Here is a 16,942-nt window from a genome sequence, read left to right as displayed (position 1 = left end):
TGCTGGCCCGATGGAGGGCCATATCGGCGCTTGCCTTCATGATCAGTGATCTGAATCACTCAATCTCGTACCACAATGGGCTCCGGCTCTCGTAAAGTGCGCGCACGTCGCGTCTTCGCCGAGTTCGCAGACAAGCGGAATCCAGAAGCGGCGCCGTTGGGAAGATAGTATCTTGTCCTGATCCTTCATCGATACAGTACGCATGACTGCGCCAGCTAGCCCGACCATCGTCTCCGCGCCCGGCAAAGTCCTCATCGCCGGTGGCTACCTCGTCCTTGATCCAGCATACTCGGGCGTCGTCGTCTCGACATCCTCACGCTTCTACACCGTCGTCCGAGATGCCGAGGACGTGGGGAAGGGCAAGATACGGGTCCGATCGCCCCAGTTTACGAATGCGACTTGGGAGTATTCGGTTTCTAAGCCCGAGGACGAGAAGCTGTCCGTAGAGGCGAGCGCAGACAAGTGCGTCAGTGAACACCATCCCCCCGTGCTGTGACCGACCACAGGTGCTCGCAGCTCAAGCAAGAACAAGTTCGTGCAGCTCGCGCTCGAGAAGACAGCAGCGCTCGCAGCGGAGAAGCTGGGCACAGACGCTGTCACCAAGGCACTGGAGGCAGGCACCGACATTGCCATCGTTGGGGACAATGATTTTTACTCGCAGCGCGCGCAGGTACGCGGGCGGCCTCCATTTCATGATTGGCGCCCACTAACGGGTCCGGGGATTTGTCTAGCTCGACTTACAGCATCTCCCGCGGACGATGGACTCGCTGGAAAAGTTGCCGCCATTCACGCCCACCGGCGGCGTCTTGGCCGACGTACATAAGACCGGGCTCGGCTCCTCCGCCGCGCTGATCACCTCCCTCGTCGCCGCGCTCCTCGTCCGCCTCGGCGTCGTCACCACCGAGGAGTTTGCGGACACGAGCGGGAAGAGCAAGGGCCGGCGTCTCTCGCATAACCTCGCTCAATTCGTGCACTGTCTGGCGCAAGGGAAAGTGGGGAGCGGATTCGATGTGTCCGCCGCGATATTCGGGAGCCATATCTATACTCGTTTCGATCCTGCCGTTATTCAGCCGCTGATGGATGGCGATGCGGTACGTGGATTTTAGCGCGCGTCTCAACTGCTTGGAGACCTTATAAGGCTCACGGTCTTGGAGGGAAACCAGTGACTCACCCCCTCCCCCAGAAAATGCCCTTGCTAAAAGTACTCTCTCCGACGAACGCGGCGTGGACCTACGATGTGCAAGATTTCAGGCTACCACCTCTCACGCGCATCATGCTCGCCGACGTGGACGCTGGTAGCGATACACCGTCTCTCGTGGGCAAGGTGCTGAAGTGGAGGGCAAACGACACTGTCAAGTGTGGGTCATGGGCACCCACCTCTTCGTTCGCAGAGCCTTACCCACCTCTCAGCGAAGGCCCTTTGGACCGCACTCGACCAGCTTAATCAATCTCTCGCGCAAACTTTGCTGCACCTCTCGCGATTGCATGACGCAGATCCCGAAGGCTACGCCAGCGCTGTCAAGTACATTTCCTCCTTGCAGGCCGTCCAGGTACGCGTCGTATGGCCACCATATTCGCGCCGAGCTGATCGCTGCATTGCTCTTGCCCAGTGGCTCGCCAACCCCTTCACCCCAACCGATGAGGCTCCCGTCATCTCCACATTCTACGAGGCTCACCGCATCACGGAAGTGCGTTTTCTGCGAACCTCGCCCCATCGGACCGTACCTCTGCTTCCCGCCATACACGAACTAACATATCTACTCCCCAGGACATCCGCGCCCGTATGCGCGAGATGGGTCAGCTGTGCGACGTGCCGATAGAGCCGCCGGAGCAGACGCGCCTGCTAGATAAATGCATCACGATGTCTGGTGTCGTGGGTGGCGGCGTCCCGGGAGGTGCGTAGCGCCGATATTGGGGTTTCCCTTGCTGATTTAATGATGCTAGCTGGGGGCTACGACGCGATCTGGTTGCTCGTGTGCGATCCTGAAGACCCGTCGCCGGAGATTGCGCCCTATAAGCGGGTGCAGCACGTCTGGACGAAGTACGAAGAGCTCGACGTCTCGCCGTTGCTAGCGCGGGAAAGCAAGCTGAAGGGCGCGCGCATTGAAAAGATGGAGGACATCAAGGGGTTGGAAAAGGCGACTGAACTGCCGCACTGATCATGTAGACGTTAGTCGCCGAACATGTTTGTACATCTCACTTACCCATCTTTCTTGATGTATATCTATGATGAACTCAAGCCACCTCGCAACATCTCACACTGTAGGATTGTCCATGTCCATATCCATTAGATGTCCATAACATATATCCTACGTACAAATCTTTGGGTCGCCCTCTGGAGTCCATGATTTGGCAAGCGCCTGGCACAAGGTAAAGACCATGACGATGAAGCCGAAGGCACAGGTAGCATACGCCGGTAATTTCTGACGGCTGTACCACGGCCGTGCGGGGTTCTGGAGCTGGATGTAGCAAGCTGCGGGAAAGATGTAGGCGAGCGTGGTGGCGGAAGCGCCGCCGGTGATCTCTAGCATAACACCCAAGTCGCACGTAATAAGGGAGACTGGCGGTGGTTCAGTAAGGGGGCAGACCGAGAGATTGGCGCTACTTACCGAACATGGCGGCGATCAGGATGACCGTGGTGAAGAAGACATGTCGCTGCATGCTGAAGGTCTCGTGCGAGAAGAAGTAATGTTCAATGACCTGGCATCCGTCAGTAAGCGAGCCTGTTTTGACTGCCACCGTTGGCGCACCTCTCTACACACAAACAGCTCCAGAGGCAACGTCGTGAACATGTTGAGCCCAAAGCAGAAGCGGGCGATGTTGATGAAGGTGTTGTTCTGCGGGCGTCATGCTCAGAATTGTTAGGTAGGCGAACATGAATGGCTAACTTACTGCGCTAAAGTTGTTCAAGATGTTACCCTGAGTCTTGTCCGTGAAGGTCATGTATCCTGGGATCGCAAGAGTACAACATGCTACCAGCGACACAAACGTCGAGAGGTGGGTGACCTTGGCGAACCGGTCAAGAGTAGGCATACGCAAACTCCCATAGATGAGCAATGAGTTGTGGTGGCATACTGCCCTGGCCTTAGTACTTCTTCCACGGATTCCGAAGTAGACTCACCGAAAGCAAAGCTGACTACGCCTATCGCTTGGAATAGGCCAGGTCCGAGGAAAGAGAAGCGCTTCGATGGGTCGCCCTTCATGGTATCGGGCACTTTCGGTCCTTCTATGGTAACCGCCGCCACGATAACGACCATAGATATTAGCGCCAGGCCGGAGGCGCGCGAAAGCTTGTGGATGTCGCGATACAGAGAGAGCGGATAGGAAACGCAGATGGTACATAGCGCAATGATGAACTGCCGGTTTGCGAATATTGAGAGTACAGGTATAGAAGGAAGATGGGGGAATAGAGACCGAATGACGTGGGGTATCGTGTCGCCGATGATGATGCCAAAGGCGCACATGCCTGACGAAGGATGAAGTAAGCTTGTGAGCTACCGGCATGCGAGTAGGTCGCGTACCTCCAAAAGCGAAGGCAAACTGGAAGAAGGACACGGCGGCTCTACCACTCGAGCCGAAGCAGCGCGTCATAATGTCGATGTAGGACGTGCTCCCGCTCAGCTTTGCATTGATGACGATGAGGCGTATAGTCCAGTCCGTCACGATGCAGAGTACGACCAACAAGACTAGCCCAACGAAGAAGCCAGCCTGATTGATTGCGTACGGGAGGCCTGAGTACTGTCAGCAGCAGCTCCTGGACGGACAGCACGGGGGAGGGATCACCTATGATACCTGTAATGCTACGTGTGAGAATATACCGCGCGCGTGAAGGGGGCGACCTAAGTACCAGCTCCTAGGATCGAATTCGCCATGTTCGCGATCGAGTCCAGCATGCTGCCTCCCGCTGTCCGTTTTGCAGCGATCTCTTCCAGCTCGGCTTCCTCGTTCGCGTGGCTGTGGCTCAAGGGCAGCCTATCGAGTCCCTGGCGCGAACTCGACGCGTCCATCAGGCCCACAAGCAGCGGCATGGATTGCTCTGAGCGCCTGCGCGTCGGGATGTACTCCAGGGCATGTAGATCGGTTTCTTCGACACACTCGTCGTCTAGGTCGAACTCTGTGCGATGGCCGATAGACGCCCTCGTCAGTCCTTGCGTTCCCGTCCAGCAAACGCCAGCACAACGCACCTGCTTCCCTGCTCGAGGTAGTCGAGCGTAGCGAGGGCGCTATGACTCTAGGTGCCTCCTCAAATCGTACACTACGCGATTTGTTCGCAGGAGTGGGTCTGTTGACTACGCCGACGCCCTCATCATCGCTGTCGTCCTCTACGGCGAAGATAGTTTTCCCATTCTCGTGAGAGCCAAGGAGGGGCTGATGATATTCTTCATCGCGCGCCATCTCTGTGCGCCGTTATCGAATTGTGAAGAGATTCTGGGGTTATGACATGGGAAGTAGGTGAGGGAACTTGCAAGCGTGGCGGCTGGCCACCGCATTTCGGGACGAACTTACCGTCGGCTTTTGCCGTGTGCACACCCACAGGGACCCATATGTTCAACTTCCGCTGCGCCGCAATCTTTACGCGCAGCTGTAAGTGCGCTGATTGCGACAAACGAGCGCTGTTGGTTATTGTACATGTAGCGTTGGCATAGAGCTACTCATGTCCATCTGATCTAACTTGCGCCTCCGACGCAAGTGGACAGCGTTCACGTGTACTACAGCGCCTATGTTAGGTATCTGCGAGAGTACCAGTACGTACGTCGTCTATGTATATGTGCAATCCTCAGAAGTCATCTGTCTGAGCCCGTGATACTGTTAATCGCGCACAGATTCTGTGCGGGTGGCCATTCAATTTTATTGAAAGATTACTTCTACTGGGTGAACCTTGACTCCCACCTTGAGGGTTGCAACCAACATGGATGTGCAAAGCAACTCACTTGTCCGACGTCTATTTCTCTACCTCTGAAGCGTCTCAGCTCACCGGTTCACTCGAACAATGATATTCCTACTGGGGTTAGCGTGATTGGATGGCGGGTAATCAAATGCATGTCTGAAGGGCCGTTGTTGCGCTGCCGATGCTGCTTTCTCCTGACGCACATCGGCTGACTGAATGCGCACGGTGACAGAAGATTAGCGCACCTGATCACGCCGTGAAGATGCCTCAAAACAAAGAGCGCGCTTCTTTACTCCTAGCAATCACCATTCGCGCATGCCCGGACGACCTGCACAACCTTCTTCCGTTCCCCTCTCATGCCCCCAGAGACGACAGCGAAGACTAGTAATGCGCGCAGGAGGAAGCAGCTCACCGAAGAGGAGCAGCGAGACATCGAGACGAAGCGGCTGCGGGGTGCGTCTTACTCACGAGTCGTGTGGCGAGGAGGCTGAGCGCCTACAGGCGAGCTCTCGTGCGCGGAATGCCGCAGGCTGAAGCTGCTATGTGACAAGAAGGTGGGGGACTGGCTGGGCTCTGTGGAAGTGCCACTCACTGCGCCACTAGGTGCCCTGTGCTTCATGCGTGAGGAGAGGATGTGAGAGCATCTGCCCTCTAGGTGCGCCGCCCGTCCCCACCACGCAGAAGTAACCTAACCCCGCATTCCAGGGACCCTGTCTGCGGGCCAGGGCACGCGCTTCATCCTCGCGGGGACGGACAAACTTCACGCGAAGATAGCCGAGATGTCTCATCGCATACGCCAGCTTGAGGATGGGCTTGCGATCGTCCAGTCCTCGGTCTCCAATGAACGGCACCCCCTCCTCGACGACAACCTTCTCAAGGTCAAGTTCGGAAGTGAAATACTGCAACCGGTCAAGCATGAGGAGGAACGAGAGACGTCTACCAGCCCACTGATGGACACCATCGGTACCCTGACCCTCAACGACGAAGGGGACTTCAAATACTTTGGCCGATCGGGAGGCTCAGAGGTGCGCTGAACTCAGGCCCCCACGCATAGCCATCACTAACGATCACGCAGACCCTCATGCTGGTGAGCACATTCCCTCGGGCGCTTACGATTACCCACTCATCTCCCTCAGGCCAGCGAAGACCTGGGCAGTCCCCACGAGCCAGACAGTCCGTCCGATGATACCCCCGCCGACGCCTCCGTGCCACACGATCTTCCCCGCGAAGTAATCGAACTCGCAAACCGACACCCCTTCGCGCGTCACAACAACAGTGTCAAGTATCTGCCGCTCATTCAGAGCTTCCTCCCCCCGAAGCAGCATGCTGTTCGCTTGTGCCAGTCATATCTCGATCATGCGGCCCTCTTCTTTCGACCTGTGAAGAGCGATGACCTCTTTGAAACGTTCTTTCCAGGCATCTACTCCTCCCAACCGCCCACGGCTCACGCGCTAGCCACATGCTTTCTACTTTTGGCTGTCGGTTGCCTGCTCGACGTGCACTCTCCACCATGCAGCGCGGAGGCGGAACGGTACTATCATCTCGGCCGCGCTGCCCTCGGCTTGCGCTCCGTTCACGACTCGCCAGAGACTTGGACGATCGTAAGCGTGGGCCTCCTGGCCACCTATCACACGCTCGCGGACAAGCAGTATTCTCGGGAGAGCGCCGTGAGTTTCCCGGTAATACAAGTCGAATCGCCGCTGACCACCGACAGTGGACTATCATGAGTACGGCTTCCAAGCTGGCGCAAAGCGTGCGTTCTTCCTTCCCAGTATAAGAGATGACGCTCACATCTCATCCCATACAGATGGGGCTTCGTAAGCACGTCTTTCGCTTCTAGCATGGGGTTGCCTACTCAAATTGCTTGCTTTTGACGATAAAAGACCGTGACAGCAGTTCCTGGAACTTCGACGCGAAGGTGGTACAGCAGCGAAGGAACCTCTTCTGGGAAATAACTGCTGCTGACGTATCCAACGTGTGAACTCCCTCTCCTTCGCTCTATACCGTACTCAATCATGCTGCAGTGCCTTGCCCTTGGCCGACCGCCGGCCATACACCTCTCCTTCGTCGATTGCGAATTCCCTTTCGATGATGAGGCCACCCTCAATCCCTCAGGCGAGCCTGAGAGCGGCTGTACGGGAGCCCCATGCACTATACCCTACCCTCACTGACCTCATGGCACAGTTTGGCGTATGAAGCATACTTACGCCCGCGATGTCTTCATGCCGGTTATCCACGTCACTCTGTCCGCACGACCTCAGCCCTACGCGGCTGTCCTTGACTTGGACAAGCGAGTGAGAAGCATCGAATTCCCTACCTCATTCCGGCCATATGTCACTCTGGCGGAGGCAGGACCGGCAGAGTTCCATAGCAGCGCCATCAGCCTGATGGGCTTCTACGCGAGCCAGCATCGCACCGTTAGTACGTATACTTCTTGTTTTATAACCGAGTATGTATTGACTGGTATATCTCGTGCAGCCATGCTGTATCTTCATCGGTGAGCCAAAGCACTTTCGCCTGTTGATTTATCATACTAATTGGCACTACAGATCCTTCTTTGCTCAAGCACTATTGGATCACCCAAGCAACCCGCTCGCCAGCCCTTACGCATTGTCCTTCCAAACTGCCCTTCGATGCGCATCTATCATCATCAAGGGTGCAGCTCACCACTTCGAGCGCTGCGAGGCCATCGCAGTGCGGTGCTGGTTTCTCATGGGGCATGTTTTCTCGGCTGCGGTACGTTACCTTCACATCGTTCTCGCGTCCTCCCAATGCTGACGCCGACCTATTGATTACAGGTTATCGTTGCAACTGTCGCTACTCGTTCGCCGACTTCGCAACTGGCATCTGCTGGAATGCGGGATCTCAGCCTTGCGATTCAGCTCTTCGAGCGAAGCGCGCCGCATTCGCAGCGCGCACGGATAGGCTTAGTGAGTATATTACTATCGTATCCTGCCTATCATTCGCTCAATTGTCCCAAGGGTGTGCTGAAAAAGATGGCCGAGAAGGCCAGGGTGAACAGCGAGAATGCGGGGCAGACGCAAGGAGCACCGAGCGACCTGTCGACCATGTTCAATCAGCACGAAGAATCAGACGATGAGCTGGCCATCTTCGGTGGTCAAGCCAAAATCCTCTCGACCTGCAAGGGAAAGAAAAGCCCTGCGGGCCAGGATCGCGGGTCGAGGGGAAGTTCGTCGCGAGGGTCGTCAGTCGGGATGGACACCTCTGCGCCTCGCCCTCTTCAAGTATCGACAGACTGGCCTCCGGAGGTGCCGCCCGCAGGTTACGGGAACGGTTCGCAGCTTCGCGGTGCGGATGGACATCGACAGCAGCCCTTCCCATCGACCATGGCGGACGGACCCATGCGAGGACCGGCAACGGTGGAGAGGCGGCCTACATACCCATTGCCATCGACTTCACACCATCCGTATGACGCGTACACAAGTGGATCATCCGATAGGCGACCGTCGGGGTCGCTGCCGCCGCTGACGTCGCCCGAGCAGATGCAGCTGCACCCCCCGGAGCAGATACGACTGCGCTCTCCGGAGCAAATACACTTGCACTCGCCCGGGAACGAATGGCCCTCGCCAACGGATGCTTGGAGGGATCCCTTCCCTTCTTCATCCTCTGCAAGCTTCGGTTCTAGGTCGACCCTGCCGACGCGCTCCATGCCTCCACTGGGCTCCGGTCCGCCATCAGACCTTCGCCTTCAAACCTTACCTCCTAGCATGCCCCCTCCGCCGCACCACTACTCCCTACCTATGGACCTCCCGCCGCTCCCTCCCTCGCACCCGAGCTCGCACCCGCGTTCGCACTCAAACCACCACCCGCACCATCAATCCCATTCGCATCCGCCCTCGTCGCCCTACGCCGCGCACCCCTCGCAGATGACGATGTTCCACCCCGCACAGATGAACGACTATGGGATGGCCGTGCCGAGCGTGGGCATCGACCCGCCATGGACGTCCCTCATGCGTGAGTGCGCGTTCGGGGAATGCGATATTGCGCATCCGGGGCTGGCGGTACCGGAGTATCGAGCGGCGGGGAGGAGGGATCTGCCCAGCTGATGTACTATTGTAGCCGGAGTGTACGCACTGAATGCATGCGTTGTAACGACACCTTTGAGTGCTTTCTGCGCGTTGTTGGTAGTTTTCGCGAGCCATGTATCTACTCGTCCCAAGCTCACGCCATCCAAGTTCCAGAGAATGCGCCATGCTATTGCACGTCAATATTCTAGGGAAGCAACTACAGTACATAGCGATGTACATCAACCGATGCGTAAGTAGGTTGAGCGACACCGATCCGAGAAGAAAGAAAGAGATATACCGGCGAATAAATAAGGGAATGTGCGGGACGTAGTCGACGAGAGGATTAGCGTGTACATGATCCACGGGAGACGAGCTGAAGAAGAATCCAGGAAGAAAGTAGACAAGAGAAAATATCCAATCAAAGAATTCCGAGTTCCTTAAGATGCGCCTGGCTGAAGATGGACGAGTACATGTCGAACTTCGTCGTGAACAGGGATTCCAGAGGGGTCAGACCAGAATCGTAGACGTAGCCAGCGTCTCGCAATTCCAGGACGCTCCGAAGGTGCTCGCGCACGGTGTCTGGAGCAAGTCAGTTGCCATCTCCTTTTTGAAGAGACAAGTACATACCCAAAGGTCGGTCCACGAAAGCTGGAAACAGGACTTCCACAGGTTCGACTGCGACAGAAAGGATGGGGGAGTAGATACGGAGAACGCCCTGGCGCAGCTGCTCGTAAGGGACATGCTGAGAAGCGCAACCAACGGCCCGCAGGAGAGTACGGGGAGAGTGTGAGCGTCGCTCATGCCAATGGTGGGGGGGCTCACCGGTAATCCTGCCGTCGCGTCTCGTCGTGATGGAGACAGAGGTGCTGACCCTGAGTTTCTTGACGGGACGACAATCGGTCTCCACCTCTTCATCCTCTGCCAATGCGTCGCCGCCTATAGTGACCAGCAGTGAAGTCCAGTGACCACGGATAACGCCGCGAGTGATCGCTTTGGTGACTTCGGGTAGCCACTGACCACGCCAACAGTGATCACCGCGTCACCGTCCGCCACGAGTGATCACGAATCCGGCCGTTTTCCGACAGCACAGTAGGACTAGAAAGTTGACAGCCGTTCCAATGCAGTCATTCTCGTCGCAGGAGCTCAACTAAAGTCACGATGGAAACGAAGATGGCCACAGAAGTAAACCATGGGACTACAACTATATACATGGTAGGTACGATTTAGAAACGAACGATCAAGCCACACCGAACAGGTGTGGTAATGCAGCAGATCCCGGTACCCAGCTTCTCGCGTACCCAATAGGCTGTAATACGGGATAGCTGCTGCACACTCCCTATGCTACCCACCGCATATCCAAATAGGGACCGCCTGCCAAGCACGCTGTGCGCCCGTAGGCGACCCCAGACGACGAAGGCGCGAGCTCACCTAGATCGATATGCTTTAAGCCCGTCCGCGGGGACCGTAGGCAGTGAGAGCCAGTAGGGAGCAAAAGAAAGAAAAAGAAAGAAACCAAGCCGAAGAGAAACACGAGCCCAAAACATGAAGAACACGAAGCAGAGGAGAAATGACACAGAAGACGCACGAAGACGAGGTCCGTTGGCGAGTTCGCAGGCAAGTCCTGAGGGACAAGGAAGTTAGCAAGGTAATATATTGGTGAGTACGAGAGCGAGAAAGAGAACTTACCGACGCGGAAGAGGCGGGGTGTCGATGAGGGAGGGAAGGAAGGAGATGGAGAATAGGCGAACGTTGGACCCGCGCTATAAGTATCGGGGGCAAAAATCTCACAGCCACTTTCCCACGTACCGCCACTCGACAGCAGTCAACAAACATTCAGCTCGGGGCTTGGGTCACTCATCGAGTCGAGACGACGCTGCACCTTGCAGATATGGCGGCTCGGCGGGTAGTCTGAACTTCCCAACATGAACGCGGGAAGGAAGCGCCTGTGCGGAAGGGACGGTGACATGTGATGTCATTCATTGCGGGTGATATGATTGTGATTTGTGTGACGTTGCCAATTGCCTGTTCGAGCGCTCAAAGGCTTCCTTCTCGGGACTATTGCGCCAAGCCCTACGGGAGACTCTCACGGTGGCGACACCATTGCCAGCGCCGTCGACGACGGCGACAACCAGACCTGCTTAGGTGTCCTACGCTACTCATCAGTCATCTTGTAGCCTCCGGGCGCGCGACCTGGATCTCCCGATTGGGGATCGTGTAGCACTTACATTTGAATGGCAACGCTTCCGCTATTCTTTTCCTCTCCATCGTGAAGCTGCACAGGGCCCTCACAAGTGATTACACGGTAAGCTCCCTTGACAATGGACATGCGCTGTCACTTCCGGTCCGAGTCTCCGCTCCCATGGACGTGATGCTGGACAGAGCAGCGGTCTGTCCTCAACCATCATGAAGACCGTTGCAACTGACGGATGTCACCTTAGAATGATTAACTTGTTCCCCTATGTGCACTACTTGTGCTTCCGCGTCCAATTATGCTTCCGCGTACGCGCATTCCGATGTCGAAAGGTCAATCTATGGCGGGCATAGGGGCTTCGGATGGGGTCCTCATCTACACCAGTGCCTTCGACGCGTCAGACAGCCGTGCTACGCCCGCAAACCCTACAGGTTCCCTTTTGGCAAAATGTCGAGGGACGATTTGGCATCCTCAGCTGCCGCTGGACGGCGCGCTGCGTTCTCGCTAACTGGGTCGCTCAAGGTGCGCTACTCGCCCTCATCCAACCTTCACCTCTCCATAACAACGTCGCAGACACCCCTCGGACGCACAATCAACACCACATCAAGTCGCCGTAGCTATCACAGCACTATCGCATCCCCCAACCCCACACGCTATGAACAGATCTACACCGCTGTCATTACCGCCGCCATCTCGACTCTGATCACGACCTTCTACTCCCCTAACATCCTCGCCTACCTTGGCTCTAACCTCTTCGATGGACTCGTACATGGGTCGCGCGTAGTCTTCGATATCTTGGAGCGCCGTGGTGACCTTGTCCTATACCTATACATCGGCAGACTCATACTGGAGACCTTCCCGAGGATCTGTGGCTTCCCGCAGCTGTTCTTTGTGAGTTACGTGTAGCGTGTCTATCAGTTCAGTCCTGACTACTGCCTCGCGCTCGCTGCAGGTCATACGAAGCGCCCTGACCAGCAACTTCTTCCTCGGCTGCCTGCTCAAGGGGCAACACCTATGGCCGGGTCTTATTGGGGAGAAGTCCGCCGCGGACATGCTCGAGGCGATCGTGGGGAAGCTGGACCAGATACGCGGCGCTGCCACTGCTGAGGCCTTCGTGGATGACCTGTTGCGACCGTTCGTGGGTCCCGCTGTGCTGTCGGCGATGAAGTTGTGCGTGCTCGCGGCTTTGTGGACGCCTTCATAGGTGCTGACGTGCGACTGCACAGGATGGAGAAGTGGGAAGCCCATCCTCTCAACCACGTACCTCCGCCGACTCCTGCGCTCCTTGTCCTCCCGAATATGGCAAACTTCCCGCGCGAGCCGCGGCATGTCGCGGCGTCTGGCCCAGCCTTAGGTTCCAAACGGCGGAGACCGACGCTAAGCGACGAGAACGAGCGCGATGGATTGACTAAGCGCGTGCGTACCACGTCCAGCGGCGAAGGTGCAGCGCTGTCCGCATATTGTACGTTCCCTCTTCGTTCTTCTGTTTTCATCGTCTTCATCTGACCACCTATCTCATAGCCCCCTCCGTCCAATCCCTGCGCTCCCGCATCGCGTCGAAGATCATCGAACGCGCCATCCACATCTTCTCCCACCTGCCTTCGGTCAGCATCCCCAAGTTCGACTTCGGGTCGTGCGACACCAAAGGTCTACTTCACGGCAAGGTCGAGAAGCAGGTCGGACGGGATGTTTTGGCGTACAGCCTCGGCGCATACATACACGATCTGGCTGTGGAGGGAAGGCCGGAGACGAGCGTGTGTGCAGTGTCGGTGCGTGGGGTCCATTCGTCCGTCATGTCGACCACGGGCTTGCATCGTGCACCACCGCTGATGCGCCTCTCAGGTCATGCTCGAGTCGCTCATGTCAAAGCCAGTCGTCGACGCCATCTCCACCACGTTGGGCATTTCTCCCTCGGATAACTTCGTCTCCATCATCGCGCGGGCGTCGTTGCATCACTCTGTCGAGGTTGTTCGGGGGGCGATCCAGAAAGTCTACGAGCCTGTCATAGTAGAGACGATGGGAAGTGCGCGTTCGCTAAATGCGACCTATACGAGGAAGGAGCCAGCGAGTGAGTATTTTCGGGCGTATGACGGGCCTACGAGCCACGGCTCGGGCGGGCTGTACTACGGAGCGAACTCAAGCTGACCGTAGCCCTCCAGACCGCGATTACTTTCGCCACGTCGTCGCTGGATTTGAGGCTGGCATCGACCTCGAGACATCTGAGGATGGGAAGGACGCGTCGCCGCTGCACACCGTCTTGCTGGCTGATCCCGAGAGGGTGTTCTCCATGTTGTTTGGGGAGGATCATCTGAAGGAGAGGGGGCTAATATGAAGAGGGCGTTGCGCCGGCTTCGCGATCGTCGTGTCAGACCTTCACTGTATCCAACTAGGTAGCATTGATGTTGTATAGTGAACCTAGTATTGTATTGATAGTGTGCATCAGCGTAGTCTGTGTGAGCGAAGGGTGCTCGTATTAATGCGTGGTTGGGCGAAAGTAGGGCGAGGGGAGTTCGGTGTCGCTGTAAATAAGCAGTTTCTGTATGCTTCGCGCTTGGCGCGCGGCGGGAGAGAAAGTGGCAGCAGCATAGATGACTTCATAGGGCGACTACGGCTTGCGCGTTCGAGTCGGTGACGCCTTGTGTAGACCATCCGGGAGTGCGTTGGAGAGCAAGCATCGAGTCCGGCGAAGTTATCTTGCGTGTGAGGGCTGCAGCGCTGCGAGGCGGCGAGGAAGAACTAGTCGAAGACACGCGAGAGGATGCTGTCGTATGTGCATTTGTACCAAAGTGAGCCCGAGCAGGGGCGTAGCTAGTAGGTACCGGATGAAGCAGGGTTTGTCGAGGGCGTGCAGGAAGAGCGGCTTGAGCGTGAAGGGGGGCTTGAGGATAGAGACGTTGAAGCGGGTATTGAGGAGCACGGTGGTAGGGAGACTCGCAATGCGGAGCTGATTGACGCCGAATAGGACCAGGCCCATGTATGGGTGCACAGTGTCGCGATATGCGAGCATGATGCTGCTTGGGAGTGTAGGCGGATGGTGCTTGAGAGTACTTGTTGACTTCGGGTGTGATGTGCGCGACAGGGCCCGCCAGGGAGACCACCTTGGCTATGGGTTGCGGACCGTGTAAGGCGCCATGAATCACTTCGCTGGAAGAGCACATAGGTTGATGAGGCAAGGTAAGAATCGGAGAGCAAAGGGATAGGCACTACGACGCCAGAGTGGGACAAATCATCAACATGACCGGCAGCAAGCTCTCCATCGCCCAGTCGTAGGTAACGCGCATCACAGGGCATTCAGAATCAACAATTGCGATGGTGGTATAGAGGCGAGAAGGACTAGAGTCATCGGAGTCGGGGTAGGCATGAGATCGGTGTTCAGCTTCGATGACCTCGGTAGAGCTGAGGCCGTCGACGAGCGACTGAAAGGACGACAGATTAGAGATGGGAGCCGAGTGAACTTTTGCAGCAACGCACATTCCGGACGCAGTCAGACACCCTCTGCAAGGCGGGGCACGATTCCACAACCTCCCACAGAACCTCGATGAAAGCCTTCCGACCAGCTGATGAGAGGTCGGCGGCGCTGTCGCGGTCTTGCAGAGCGCCTTCAATGCGGTCGCTCATGCTTCTAGAGAGACTGTCATCGGGGATGAAGTCGATGCACGATGGTCGTTGCTTCGCCTTGCCAATCTTGCTCCAGGTGCGATAGAAGAGAAGCGCTTCCTCCTTGGCTTGTGTGCTCATGAACTGATGAGGGGCTGCGTAGGCGTAGGCTGACATGGTGGAGTTGTCGAAGGAAATAAATTCCGAGCTGCTTAGTGTAGAAATCTGTCGCCGGTCTGGTCGATGTTCTTACTGAGAGCAATATATGGGTTTCACGAGTCGGAAATGTTCTGATCTCCACTCGGCAATGTCCGGTGCAGGGCTCGGTCCGCGGCCTCCATATAGCAGACCGCCAGACGCACAGTACTAGTCGTTGTAGCAAGATATTGAGAATCTCCTACCTATGGAAGACATTTGCAGCAATGAACTCACGCGAGAGAAATCATCCGACTTGTAGTTCGGGAATCCAGATGACTGTTGCATTACAGACAAGGAAAGATGCCGTAGCTGAAGGTACCGGTACAACACGAAGGGCCCAAGCCATACAATAGTCGATAAGCATAAAGATAGACGTCCAGAGAGAGACGAGCGTCGACAGCACGCAGTGTTGGGAGCGATTGATTGCCTAAGTTACCCTCCAAGATGGGAAAGTTGTCGTGGCGCGGATGAGGTGTCAAGCAGATACGAAAGCCCGTCACAGGGTCCGCCCTAGTCCTTGGTGGGAGGAATGCTGAGGCCATACTTCCACATCAGATCACCGATTTGGCGCACAAGCTCCTCTTCTTGGCTCAGGTGGGCGGGTGCGTGGACGTGCTCTTTTTGCAGCGTCTTGTACGCCTTCCAAACGACGAAGTAAGGGGAGCAGTGCAGATCGATAATCGGGAATGGTTCGTCATAAGGGGCATAGTAGGTTTTATCCTCGATGGAGTCGACCGAAAGCTTGCGATGGATCGGAGAGCGGCAGGTGGACAAGACAGCGATGTGGAACGGCCGGATATCGTTCGGGAAAACCTTTCGAGTGCGTCAGCTACGATATCGAGATACGACGAGTGGATGTTTTACGCACGTCCTTGTGATGCGTAAAACCGTTCGGGCCACGCTGGGGTGACTCTTCCTGACCCTCGATAGGGTTCAGCACCTTCTTCTGTAGCGCGTCCAACAACCGGCGGAGATCTTGAACCACGGGGAGGAGCACAATATGGCCATTGTCCATTGTGATGTGAGTGTTCGCGTCAACTGGCGACGCTCAGTAAGTCATTATTCTGCAAACAAGGACATAGAACACGCACGAAAGACCCTGTTCTCTGGGCAATCTATGTCGAAGGTGCCGGGCTCCAGTACCATGATGGTCTCAAAGCCTTTGGCCTGGCCATACATTTCAGCATCATATGGTACGAGCATAGTTGCCAAGGCGAGTACTCACAACCTTTGGCCTTGCCATCTGAGCGCGATCGACCTGATGACAATCCTGCACGATGCCTTCATTATTGTCGCCCAAGGTGACCACACATATCTGACCCAAGGGGGATTTGTCGATCAGATCCTGGTGCCCTGGCCGGCTCGCAAGACAAGCAATGTTCCCCGCGAGTGGTGTAGATTCCCTAGATGTTGTCGAACCGTCGTCCTCGTCGAATGACTTAGGAGGGATATAATCTGGGTCGTAATTCGCAAGCGTAGGAAGCGGGGATGGGGCGCTCGAGCAGACATCAGATAAGGCGTCGTCAGGAGCAGTTTGTCGAAGATCCCCAGGCTCGTCAAATCGCACGTGGTAGCGTGTAGTGGCTTGAGGAGGAGGCTCCGATGTCTGCGAAGACGCCGGTAGAGTCACTACATCGTTGGGCGCAAGTTGAGGTGTAGAAGGCGAACCGCCAGAGACCTTTCTTCCTTTTTCTTGTATTCGGGAGCTGCGACGAAGAGTGTATGGTGCGGAAGCGTCGGTCGTCTTCTTGCCAGTGGCACGCTGCCCGCAGCCAGTGCCGTCCACGGAAGGTGTTGTTCTCGCTCCCTTCCGTACCTTCCCCATCGGGACGAGGAAGTTCCTATCATGTATTAGATTTATCTTGACACCAGGGTGAAAGGCTCTTACCGTGTTCGGGGTTCCGCTGGCGATCCTCATCGAAAAGAACTGCTAGTTATATAGGGAGGGCGTTTGTGACCATTCTCCGATGCATGGTACGGGTGTGGTCAACGCGAGCATAAACATTGAAGACTTTTCCTGTTTAAGGAAGTCATACACAC

General features: G+C 56.3%; 7 protein-coding genes across 7 annotated transcripts; 3 read left to right on the top strand and 4 right to left on the bottom strand.

The window, feature by feature from the left end:
- Window positions 1-70: 70 nt before the first annotated feature.
- On the top strand, window positions 71-2,356 carry SCHCODRAFT_02634258 (Phosphomevalonate kinase). Its single transcript, XM_050345808.1, has 8 exons — window positions 71-462; window positions 517-670; window positions 732-1,091; window positions 1,184-1,358; window positions 1,411-1,550; window positions 1,611-1,688; window positions 1,769-1,895; window positions 1,945-2,356. The coding sequence occupies exons 1-8, from the start codon at window positions 203-205 to the stop codon at window positions 2,157-2,159; spliced, it is 1,509 nt and encodes a 502-aa protein (XP_050198813.1). The 5' UTR covers window positions 71-202; the 3' UTR covers window positions 2,160-2,356.
- Window positions 2,270-4,463, bottom strand: SCHCODRAFT_02634252 (uncharacterized protein). The gene is made up of 9 exons (XM_003029287.2): window positions 4,185-4,463; window positions 3,848-4,114; window positions 3,784-3,792; window positions 3,522-3,731; window positions 3,122-3,466; window positions 2,893-3,074; window positions 2,751-2,837; window positions 2,610-2,700; window positions 2,270-2,560 (listed from the first exon to the last, which is right to left on the bottom strand). Exons 1-9 carry the CDS (start codon window positions 4,393-4,395, stop codon window positions 2,310-2,312), a joined length of 1,653 nt encoding a protein of 550 aa, XP_003029333.2. The 5' UTR covers window positions 4,396-4,463; the 3' UTR covers window positions 2,270-2,309.
- A 781-nt stretch (window positions 4,464-5,244) lies between these two features.
- On the top strand, window positions 5,245-8,955 carry SCHCODRAFT_02703742 (uncharacterized protein; the record flags this gene model as incomplete). The annotated part of the gene is made up of 15 exons (XM_050346980.1): window positions 5,245-5,341; window positions 5,390-5,442; window positions 5,492-5,543; window positions 5,594-5,913; window positions 5,964-5,975; window positions 6,025-6,555; window positions 6,603-6,641; window positions 6,696-6,705; window positions 6,772-6,863; window positions 6,913-7,021; window positions 7,073-7,309; window positions 7,367-7,385; window positions 7,438-7,624; window positions 7,687-7,818; window positions 7,870-8,955. The coding sequence occupies 15 exons, from the start codon at window positions 5,245-5,247 to the stop codon at window positions 8,953-8,955; spliced, it is 2,976 nt and encodes a 991-aa protein (XP_050198812.1).
- A 379-nt stretch (window positions 8,956-9,334) lies between these two features.
- On the bottom strand, window positions 9,335-11,242 carry SCHCODRAFT_02510496 (uncharacterized protein; the record flags this gene model as incomplete). Its single annotated transcript, XM_003029286.2, has 7 exons — window positions 9,335-9,495; window positions 9,544-9,852; window positions 10,215-10,222; window positions 10,266-10,344; window positions 10,502-10,537; window positions 10,603-10,676; window positions 11,142-11,242. The coding sequence occupies 7 exons, from the start codon at window positions 11,240-11,242 to the stop codon at window positions 9,335-9,337; spliced, it is 768 nt and encodes a 255-aa protein (XP_003029332.1).
- A 64-nt stretch (window positions 11,243-11,306) lies between these two features.
- SCHCODRAFT_02549267 (uncharacterized protein) lies at window positions 11,307-13,597 on the top strand. The gene is made up of 7 exons (XM_050343661.1): window positions 11,307-11,629; window positions 11,681-11,998; window positions 12,060-12,277; window positions 12,334-12,569; window positions 12,629-12,876; window positions 12,950-13,175; window positions 13,267-13,597. The coding sequence occupies exons 1-7, from the start codon at window positions 11,375-11,377 to the stop codon at window positions 13,437-13,439; spliced, it is 1,674 nt and encodes a 557-aa protein (XP_050198811.1). The 5' UTR covers window positions 11,307-11,374; the 3' UTR covers window positions 13,440-13,597.
- A 104-nt stretch (window positions 13,598-13,701) lies between these two features.
- Window positions 13,702-14,939, bottom strand: SCHCODRAFT_02691120 (uncharacterized protein; the record flags this gene model as incomplete). Its single annotated transcript, XM_003029285.3, has 3 exons — window positions 14,579-14,939; window positions 14,312-14,523; window positions 13,702-14,251 (listed from the first exon to the last, which is right to left on the bottom strand). The coding sequence occupies exons 1-3, from the start codon at window positions 14,879-14,881 to the stop codon at window positions 13,702-13,704; spliced, it is 1,065 nt and encodes a 354-aa protein (XP_003029331.1). The 5' UTR covers window positions 14,882-14,939.
- Window positions 14,940-15,160: 221 nt separating this feature from the next.
- Window positions 15,161-16,942, bottom strand: SCHCODRAFT_02585602 (uncharacterized protein). The gene is made up of 5 exons (XM_003029284.3): window positions 16,791-16,942; window positions 16,128-16,743; window positions 15,994-16,069; window positions 15,771-15,940; window positions 15,161-15,715 (listed from the first exon to the last, which is right to left on the bottom strand). The coding sequence occupies exons 2-5, from the start codon at window positions 16,725-16,727 to the stop codon at window positions 15,413-15,415; spliced, it is 1,149 nt and encodes a 382-aa protein (XP_003029330.1). The 5' UTR covers window positions 16,728-16,743; window positions 16,791-16,942; the 3' UTR covers window positions 15,161-15,412.

Source organism: Schizophyllum commune (genome assembly GCF_000143185.2).
Source record: "Schizophyllum commune H4-8 unplaced genomic scaffold SCHCOscaffold_9, whole genome shotgun sequence".
Classification (NCBI taxonomy): Eukaryota; Fungi; Basidiomycota; class Agaricomycetes; order Agaricales; family Schizophyllaceae; genus Schizophyllum; species Schizophyllum commune.
This window is presented reverse-complemented; position numbering and strand designations above follow the sequence as displayed.

Coding starts and splice junctions, on each gene's coding strand:
- SCHCODRAFT_02634258 (XM_050345808.1), top strand. CDS start 203: ATGACTGCGCCAGCTAGCCCGACCATCGTCTCCGCGCCCGGCAAAGTC. Junction 1,551..1,610: donor CCTCCTTGCAGGCCGTCCAG/GTACGCGTCGTA, acceptor GCTCTTGCCCAG/TGGCTCGCCAACCCCTTCAC. Junction 1,689..1,768: donor AGGCTCACCGCATCACGGAA/GTGCGTTTTCTG, acceptor TCTACTCCCCAG/GACATCCGCGCCCGTATGCG.
- SCHCODRAFT_02585602 (XM_003029284.3), bottom strand. CDS start 16,727: ATGGGGAAGGTACGGAAGGGAGCGAGAACAACACCTTCCGTGGACGGC. Junction 16,070..16,127: donor AGATGGCAAGGCCAAAGGTT/GTGAGTACTCGC, acceptor ATGTATGGCCAG/GCCAAAGGCTTTGAGACCAT. Junction 15,941..15,993: donor CCCAGAGAACAGGGTCTTTC/GTGCGTGTTCTA, acceptor GAGCGTCGCCAG/TTGACGCGAACACTCACATC.
- SCHCODRAFT_02634252 (XM_003029287.2), bottom strand. CDS start 4,395: ATGGCGCGCGATGAAGAATATCATCAGCCCCTCCTTGGCTCTCACGAG. Junction 3,467..3,521: donor GTTTGCCTTCGCTTTTGGAG/GTACGCGACCTA, acceptor ATCCTTCGTCAG/GCATGTGCGCCTTTGGCATC. Junction 2,561..2,609: donor CCTGATCGCCGCCATGTTCG/GTAAGTAGCGCC, acceptor AACCACCGCCAG/TCTCCCTTATTACGTGCGAC.
- SCHCODRAFT_02549267 (XM_050343661.1), top strand. CDS start 11,375: ATGTGCACTACTTGTGCTTCCGCGTCCAATTATGCTTCCGCGTACGCG. Junction 11,999..12,059: donor GCTTCCCGCAGCTGTTCTTT/GTGAGTTACGTG, acceptor CGCTCGCTGCAG/GTCATACGAAGCGCCCTGAC. Junction 12,278..12,333: donor GTGCTGTCGGCGATGAAGTT/GTGCGTGCTCGC, acceptor GCGACTGCACAG/GATGGAGAAGTGGGAAGCCC.